The 8,926-nt window shown below is 45.0% G+C and overlaps 1 protein-coding gene and 1 long non-coding RNA gene across 2 annotated transcripts; one reads left to right on the forward strand and one right to left on the reverse strand.

Annotated features, from left to right (window-relative positions):
• Positions 1-981: 981 nt before the first annotated feature.
• On the reverse strand, positions 982-3,089 carry LOC144212453 (uncharacterized). Its single transcript, XR_013329771.1, has 2 exons — positions 2,693-3,089; positions 982-2,621 (listed from the first exon to the last, which is right to left on the reverse strand). It is a non-coding gene; the product is annotated as an uncharacterized LOC144212453 (long non-coding RNA).
• Positions 1,462-8,048, forward strand: cchcr1 (coiled-coil alpha-helical rod protein 1). The gene is made up of 19 exons (XM_077740322.1): positions 1,462-1,942; positions 2,164-2,410; positions 2,492-2,659; positions 2,807-2,924; positions 4,630-4,791; positions 4,852-5,015; positions 5,098-5,212; positions 5,377-5,487; positions 5,551-5,694; positions 5,757-5,867; positions 5,997-6,103; positions 6,242-6,354; positions 6,413-6,485; positions 6,558-6,676; positions 6,746-6,934; positions 7,046-7,147; positions 7,270-7,412; positions 7,490-7,625; positions 7,703-8,048. Exons 1-19 carry the CDS (start codon positions 1,888-1,890, stop codon positions 7,837-7,839), a joined length of 2,514 nt encoding a protein of 837 aa, XP_077596448.1. The 5' UTR covers positions 1,462-1,887; the 3' UTR covers positions 7,840-8,048.
• The last annotated feature ends 878 nt before the right edge of the window (positions 8,049-8,926 follow it).

Here is an 8,926-nt window from a genome sequence, read left to right on the forward strand (position 1 = left end):
TTGTGTTCCAGGGTGGGGAATAAATGCAGCATTTTGCTGCGTTGCACATTTGTCGGCGAGAAGACCCAGGGGCAGTCCTGGAATATAATAATGAAATCAGAAAAGGAGCTTCTTAGGCTCCCCTGGGATGCACTGGGGGATTTAAAGGAGGAGAACCCCACTGTATTTTCTTGCAATGCTACAGCAAAAGGCAATCTTCCATCCATCCATCCACAATAATGTTTGGAAGAAATGAAATAATAGCCACCGTTTGGCCTTGCTGCTGGAAATCCAGCAGAACCATCAATTGCCCAATCTGACCAAAGGGTTCCTTTAGCAAAAAGTATATTTTCTACTCCATTGAAGGACCACACCTGAGATTGAACATGAGAGATTCTTGAAGGAAAAAGCCCTAATGTATAAATTGGCTACTTTCCTAATAAGCATCAGCATTCTTGTCCTTGATTGCTTGAGTGTCTTCCAATTGACCACTTTCTTAGAACAATCTGTTTTTGCCAGATAACGAACGGCTCACACCCAACATTCTTTAACCAAGGCCGCAATTCACCCTTTCGATTTATCTTTGCTCTCTCAAGAATAGGACTCTATTTTTCTTCTTCATAGCCACCAAGCCCAAGAAAGAACACAAAAAGGCTATTTGATGATGTGAAATTTCAAATAAATTTCAATTGTGCAAAATAGCTCAAAGTCAAGCATAACTTTCAACGCAGTAACAGTAAAGAGTGACACTAAATGCAGAGAAAATACGGGCAGCCATTGATCCCACTCCTTTTATGAGATTCCCATCAGAAATAATGAAGCCCTCTTCATTGCAGATGCACACGGCACCCCGAGATATGTCACAGTATAAAAATATGAGAGGTTAATTATTTATAGGATTACAATTTTGCTGTCGGGGGTACCGTGACATATTTATGAAAGCATCAGAACCCAACGCTAAGCCACATCGACTACCAGCAAAGGTGAGGAATAACGAGTCGCTTTTGTTCATGTACTTTTATTCAAGTACTTTTTGGGGCAAATTTTACTTTGCCAAAATAACTTGACATAACTCATAATCCAGCTCACATACAAGTATCTGTCATGTAAACACTTTGATGGCAGTGATTTGAATGTCTGTACTGTCAGTATACAAGTACAATGAGATTTAAAGCTCCACCATAGAGTTCACACATTAATAAGTAATCATACAAAGACTTATATACACTAAAAATGAAGTGAGGTTCAAAAAAAGGACTAAAGTGGTTAGCAGCACACAAAGTAGTGACAATGTTTTAATACAAGTATCAAAATGCCTTCAATTAGAGATTTATAAACGTAATTTGGGTCAAATTAGGAGACATGTGATATAAAAGACCCATTTTTACTATCATTTAATAGTCGGTGTTCATTACCAGTTTGAAACGGATGACTTGGCAATTTCCCCTTGCCTGTCATGTTTTGCTTGTCCATCAAACTGTTTGCCCCGCCTCCTTTGGAATACGGAAGTAGGTTGTGTTGTTATTACGTTTAGGAACTAGCAGTTTGTTATACTTTATAGCATTGTTCCACTCGAAAATGCAGTATTACGAGACACGAGGTAAATATTAACGTTGTAGGCTAAAGGTGTGACAGACCATGAGTAAAGTACTTTAGTGTTACGTCCCGCAAAGGTAAACTCGGGGTTTACGCGCTACTTTTAGCGCCGTAAACCCACAATGCAACGCGAAATGTGGCGTTACCGTTGAAAATATTCATTCAGAGTCCTACAACGGACACAAGTATATAGTGTATACTTATTCTAAAATGGAGCCAATGCTTGTTAGCTAGCTAGTTGTTGATAAATATCAGGAGTAGAGCGATAATCAACAACATCAAGTGACGTCCTGGCGGATTGTTGAGTCGAGAATGGAAGGATATAAAAGTGGCAACGAAAAACTACGTACTCCAACCGACTTTTTCAGTAAGTCATTTCTGCCAGTCCTAACAATATTCACAATTACTGAATACATTACTAATGAAGACGTGAAGTTAACGCGAGACATTCAAGCGACACTATTTACACTATTTACCCACGGTCTATTGGCCCATTATTGACAGTGGGAACACGTACTATTTTGTGAGTCGGAGTTTGACTATTTCAGTGCTTACCTGTATCTCATTTATTTCCTGTTACGTACACAGGTAAAGCCCAGGACGACCTTATTCCACCTTCTCATTTTGCCTCAAGTCTCCAGGCTCCCGGAGTGGCCACGAGCACCCAGCCAAGTATTTCCTGGATGAAGCCAAAAGTCTTGACAACATCACCAAAGGACGCTTGGCTCAGTTCCCATCAGACACGGCCAACGGCGAATCCGGGCGCCGCCGTAATGGTGGGGAACGGCGCAGGTGGAAGGACTCCCGATGAGAAGCTGTCAGATTTACCGACGAGGTATTCCCAGTGCCGTCTCCTCTTCTTTGGTCCAAAGTATTATCAGCTGGGACACAAAGTGCTCCGTTTGCTCTAACGCAGATCCAAAGAGAGAAGCGACCGGCGCTCCAGATGGGAAGAAGAGTGCATTCTGGAGGGCCAAAGGCAGAAAGCGGAGGCGGAGCGCTTGAATCAACCCATGGAAGCCCTGAAGGAAACTCTACGCACGTACCTACAAGAGATTACCATCAAAAACGATACCATAAGCAGGTAGCGAGCAACTAGAGTTACCTTATAGCGCACCTTAACTCTGATTCAATTTCCCATAATTCCTCATAAGAGCACGCCAGACAGTACATTTGACACTCTTGAATCAATCCACTTTTTTAAGAATATGCCATTTTTTTGTACTTTTAGGCAATGTCACCAGTTGGAGACCATGCACCAAGAAATGAGCAAAGTCAAAAGTGATCTTAACAACTTGAAGGAGGACCTTAAGAATTGCCACAGTGAGAAGGACGACATAATCTGGCAGGTAATGTTCGAAGCCAGGGGTCAGGAGGGGGAGGGGGTGCAGCTATTTGCCATCAACCATTGACCAGCATTGACCGAATGCGCTGACTGACAAACTTGAAGCCACGGGGGTTGGGCAGAAGAAGCAGCTGATGCCAATCCACTGATTGCACTCGCAGGACACTTAGTATTGCTCTTCATGAAAGCCTACATTTTGTGGAATAGTTTGAAAGTCCTACAGGATGTTATGCCTTTTTATTAAATCAAAAGCCTCTATTGTCATCATGACACAGCTGTGTCGAATGAAATGGGTGAAATATCATTCATAAAAGGTGCTCTTAAATGGGTCAAAAATGATCAAAAGTTTGCACTTTGATGGCTCACGTTTGAAATAGGTCAAAAAACTTTTTAAACTGGCTTATGACAGTTTATACCAGGCAGGGCTGGGTTTGCAGAGGTGACAAAGGCACATACAGGTGAAAAAGTTGGGATGGTGTGGGGGGATGGTGTGGGAGGGTGGGGGCAGTTTTTTGCCATCAAGCATTGACCGACTGAGCTGACCGACAAACTTGAAGCAACGGGGGTTGGGCAGAAGAAGCAGCTGACGACGATCCACTGATTGCACTCACAGGACACTTAGTATTGCTCTTTATGAAAAGCTACATTTTGTGGAATATGTAGTTTGAAATGAAAGTTTAGTCTTATGGGATGCTATGCCTTTAAATCAAATCACAAGCTTTTATTGTCATCATACATAGCTGTGTAGACTGAAATGGGTGAAATATCATTCATAAAAGGTGGTTTTAAATGAGTCAAAATGGTCCAAAATTTGCACTTTGATGGCCTATGTTTGAAATAGGTCAGGAAAAAAAAGTTTTGAACTGGCTTTTGACAGTTTATACCAGGCAGGGCTGTCAAAGGCACATACATAGGTGAAAAAGTTGAATGGACAGGGGGTTGGGATGGTCTGGGGAGGTGGTGTGGGTGGGGGAGGGCAGCTTTTTGCCATCAACCATTGACCGACTGAGCTGACCGACAAACTTAAAGCAATGGGGGGTTGGGCAGAAGAAGCAGCTGATGCCGATCCACTGATTGCACTCGCAGGACACTCAGTATTGCACTTTATGAAAAGCTACATGTTGTAGAATAGTTTGAAAGGAAAGCCTACTCTTATGGGATGCTATGCCTTTCTTTATATCAAATTAAAAGCCTTTGTTGTCATCAATATAGTATCGTGAAATGGGTGAAATATCATTCATAAAAGGTGCCCTTAAATAGGTCAAAATGGTTAAAAGTTTGCACTTTGATGGCTCACGTTTGAAATAGGTCCAAAAAAAAGTTTTGAACTGGCTTTTGACAGTTTATACCACTGGCAGGGGATGGTTTTGCAAAGGTGACAATGTTGAATGGACGGGGGTTGGGATGGTATGGGTGGATGGATGGATGGATGGATGGATGGATGGGTGGGTGGGGCCATTTTTGAAAGAGAGAGCCATAAACAATTGCTATTTTCAAATGTTATTCCTTACGAGCCATACTCACAATTTAAAAGTTGAATAGGTTCCACTGTTCTAAGCAAACATTTCATTTTGACAATAATGCTGCTTCCGCTCACCTGGGAGGAACGGACGCTTCAACTCTCCATGTTTATAGCTAATAAGTTATACCTGTCTGGGTTTTCTTGTCATTTTCAAGACGTTCAATGTGTGTGTGTGTGTGTTTTGCAGCTTGAAAAACAGAAAAGAGAGTCTGAGCAAGTCGTGGCAGAAATGAGGACGGAAGCTCGCCTGAAGGCCCAAACGATACAAAAACAAGCGGATGACGCCGAAGACAGATCTTTGAGAATGTCCCAAAAATTGCAGCAGAGGCAAAAGAAGCAGGAGGAAGAGGTAGGCAAACGTTGGAAATCCTCAAAAGTCTTTTATTGGAGAATTTCCTTCTCCAATCAGCTGCGACACTTACGTGGGGAACACCACGCGGAATTATGCACGGCCCGAAAATTCAATAGCCAACTGCAAAGTCAACTGGAGTCGGCGAGCCGGGAAGTTCTGCAGCTCAAAAGCCAACTATCGGAGGCGTCTGCCGTGAGGGACCGTTTCAAAGAACATCTAAGGTGGCGAGCGCTTCATTCCATGCCTGTCCCATTCAACTTTGTTGACTGGAACGTTGTTTGTCTGTCGCCGATGACTTTCTAGCAAAATGGAAACGGCGTACGAGACCCAATCGACAACTCTGCGCAACCTACGAAATTACATCGGTCAAGTGTTTGCCCACCAAGGAGAAAAGGACCAATCCGGTCAAGCCATGGAGGTGAATAATACCACACGTCATCTATAAAAAAAAGAGTAACTTGGAATTTAATTAAATTTAATGCTGTTATTGTCATTAGCAACTGTTTGTCTTGGCTGTTATGGTCATGTAGCATGAAAAAGTGACCACGCTCCTTGAAAGTTCACCATTGTATGACTTTCCAGAGACTCCACAAAGAGAAAACCACGCTGCAAAAAACCACGGAGCTGCTGAACGTCAGGCTCGACGCCATGAGTCAAATCGTCTCGCTGCAAGAACAGAAGATGCTGAAAAAGGTGACCGGGGATTCCCGGACTCCCAACGAAGCATTCACCCAAGTCACTGACGTGTACCGACAGGCCTCGGCGGAGCCGCTTCTGGCCAAACACTCGGACGCTCTTGTCGTGCTCCACCTGTGGAGGGAGAAGGTCTTCCAGCTGTGCGTCCAGCTTCGTTTGAAGGAGGCCGGCTGGCGAGACGAGAGAGGAAAACATCTCGCCGAGGTACGGAAATGATGCTCTGCCAAAAGGCTCGGCGACAACGACACTGATTTTGGGCTTTCTAGGTCAGGGTGGCGGAGCAACGGCTGCTAGAGGAGCAGCACGGCGCCACCGTGCTCCGGCGCACTCTCGATGCCGGGGCCGCTGAGCTAGACCAGGAGAAAGTCCAAAAGGAGGTGAGCGTACGCCGTGCGACATATCGTCAGGAGCGTTTATATCCTTTGGCAGATCTTTCAGAGCGCCCTCTATTGACTAGTTTTGTTATTTTTTTTTTTAAACTTAAATCATAATGTTTTTCTTCTCAGGCTTTGAAACAGGACTTGACCCAGATCTGCAAAGAGAACCAAGAATTGAAGGCAAAGTCTTTCAACTCTGAGGCTGAGGTCAAAAGGGCAACAGAGGCCTTGCACAGGTAAACAAAGTGCCTCTCAATTCATTGATCTTCTATATTTTTCAACTCATTGGCTTTCACTGAGGAAACTAAAAGGACCATCCACGGGAATTTGGGGAGGCGATCAGCTGATATTTTTTCACGCCGTTGCTCTCGCAGTTTTCACGCGGCCTTTCGTGGGAAATTGGCCGACGTGAACGCGGCACAAGGCAAACTCAAGACTTTTAGCCAGCGCTTGAATTTCGCCAGCGGCCGAGTGGAAACGCTGCAAGGTACCGTGCCCCCATTTGACTTTTGCTCCTTCCAGCCTGACCTGATTTTGCTTCCCAGCTCTGTTGGTGAGAAGAATGGCGCTATGCAAAGTCCACAAGAGCACTCCGCAAGAGGAGCAGGCAGCGGAGAGGTCAGCGGCTCTTTTTCTTACCTGCGCTTTCTGTTTTTTTTATTGGAATTGTTTTTGTCTGCTCCACCACAGCATCCGCAATCTGCAGCTAGAACTGAGTGCGGTGACTACGGAGAAAAGCCAACTGGCGCGGGAGCTCCGAAAAACCCCGCAGCTGATTGAGAAAGCCTTGGCGGATATGAAAGAAGAATGTGAGGTCCCAAAAAGGGCTCGTTTGGGTCATTCGGCTTCCGCTCTCATTTTGCATTGGCGCACCGCAGACGAGAGCAAGCTGGAGCGCCAGCGGGGAGAACTGGAGCGTTGCCGGGACCAGGCGCAGAAGGCCGCGGCCGGCGAGGAGGAGCTCGGGCACAACCTGCGGGACGTCCTAACCCGGCTGGAAGGCGGCGAGGAGGAGAGGGAGGAGCTTCGCTCTCGGCTGCTCGATCAGAAGGAGCGCGGCCGGCAGGGTGCGCCGTGGGGGGGAGTTTGTCCCGTTTTTGAAAGAATTTCCAAAAGAAAACAAGGTCTTTTGTGACCATTTGCTGTGACCTTGAGCATTTTTATGACGGATTGTGCAGAACTTCAAGAGCGGCTATCGGAAATGGAAAGCGGCTGTGCGCAAAAACTGCGAGAGATGGAGGCCCAACTCGGAGCCGTGAAAAAAGAGCACACCAGAGCAGGTAGGAGGATTACAAGGACATTTTTTTTTTCAAATAGTAGGGGCACAAATGGCAATATAGCCACAAACAAATGGTAAAAAAAACTGTACATTACAGCACAACTCTGTCTTGTGATGTTGCAGTTAGGACCATACGAGAGTTGGAAATAGCGGTCGCTAGGAAACAGGAGCACTGGAGAGGACCTCCATCTTCACAAAGCCAGCATACAAAAGAAGTCCAGCCAAAGCCCACAGAGGAGGCCGAAAGCAATCCACGCAGACTCCCGGTGAGCTCCTACTCGTCAAAGAAAATGTACTTTTAGCGCCACCCTCGGAGAACTGGAGCGTTCTCCGTGTTTCCCAGGCTACCGTTTCGCGGCCCAACTTCCCCCGAGTCGCTACGGCCACGGTCAAGCAAAACGTAGATGCTCCCGAAGATCAAGGAGGAGAAAAAGCTTGCCAGGAAAGCGGCTTGGCGGGAGCCAAACTAGCGACAGAAGGTGAGCGAGCGGCTTCCTCCTACCGCACTCCGCTCCGTCTCCTTCGGGACCGCTTCAACGGGTCTTTATGCCAACAGAGAGGCTGCTTTGCGTTTTGGAGGAGCTCCACGCGCTGGGCGCCGCCGTGGTGAACAGCTTGGAAGATTCTGCCGAGGAGGAGGAGGAGGAGGAACACCGGGACCTTTCGCATGACGTGTCGGGAACGCACCTTTAATTTGGAGAAGCGCTGCTGGGAACATCACATCAGGTCAATCTAATAATGATGCATATTTGACTTTAAGGATCTCAAGTGTTTTGTCATGGTGACATGAGTTGAGCATTTGACACTTACCAGTACCGGTGCAACTGGGATGATTTATTTTATAACCACTAGAGGCCACTGTTGTAAAAAACAAAATAATAAACATTCATATATTTATGGAATTGACTGCTTTATTTTTTAAACCCCAAAAATGTAAGCATTCTATTTTTATTCATTTAAATGAAAAAAACAAAACAAACACTAAACACATTTGAGTAGCATAGTGCGTGTCAAATACTACATAGGTATGAAGGTGTATTAAATTTAAAAAGTGACTAGACTTGATCCTCCTCAAACTCTCTTACTGCAGCTGATAATTTAGTTAGGTTAATTTGCACGCATTCAATATTTAATGAGGGTTTACGCACTCCATTGGCTTGAATTAACAGGCGTCGCTTGTGGAGAACTTGAGACGCTGAATGCTTTTTCACTGGCTGCCAGGTGCCACGCTCGCTCCACTCTTTATCGGGGCCCATAAAAGATGCAATCACGTTACAAAAAATATTTAACAAATGAACTGAAAATGTGCTCGTTCTTGCGGGCTAAAAAATGAGCTGCAAAGAAAAATCCATGCTCCCTTTAATGACTCCTCCAAATAACCAACAGCCACTATTTGAGTCAATGTCTTTGTAGATGACGTCACGCATCACGTTTATTAAGGGATACTAGAAGTGTTTTTAGTAAGTAAGTCATCTTCAATCATTGACTGGCATCCTGAACAATGGTGGTTATATTTAGAATCGTATAACGTTTGTGTCCAAATGCCTTTAAGAGCCAAAAATGGAAGTCTCCTATCTGCATAAACGTCCCATTTTGGCAAAACCTCTCAAATTCAAAGTGAAGTGACACCTTGGGAATTCGAATTTTCAGCTTTTAGGTTGTAGTGGCTTTGTCTTTCATCCTTTCGTACACCAATCTCTACTTTTGCAGGATATCATTGAACTGAATGGCTGCCATGGACAGCACAAGACGTCCAATCCATACAGAGTGGGAGGGCTGA

This window comes from Stigmatopora nigra, chromosome 19 (assembly GCF_051989575.1).
Source record: "Stigmatopora nigra isolate UIUO_SnigA chromosome 19, RoL_Snig_1.1, whole genome shotgun sequence".
Lineage (NCBI taxonomy): Eukaryota > Metazoa > Chordata > Actinopteri > Syngnathiformes > Syngnathidae > Stigmatopora > Stigmatopora nigra.

Coding starts and splice junctions, on each gene's coding strand:
- cchcr1 (XM_077740322.1), top strand. CDS start 1,888: ATGGAAGGATATAAAAGTGGCAACGAAAAACTACGTACTCCAACCGAC. Junction 6,677..6,745: donor GGCGGATATGAAAGAAGAAT/GTGAGGTCCCAA, acceptor GGCGCACCGCAG/ACGAGAGCAAGCTGGAGCGC. Junction 7,626..7,702: donor AGCCAAACTAGCGACAGAAG/GTGAGCGAGCGG, acceptor TTATGCCAACAG/AGAGGCTGCTTTGCGTTTTG.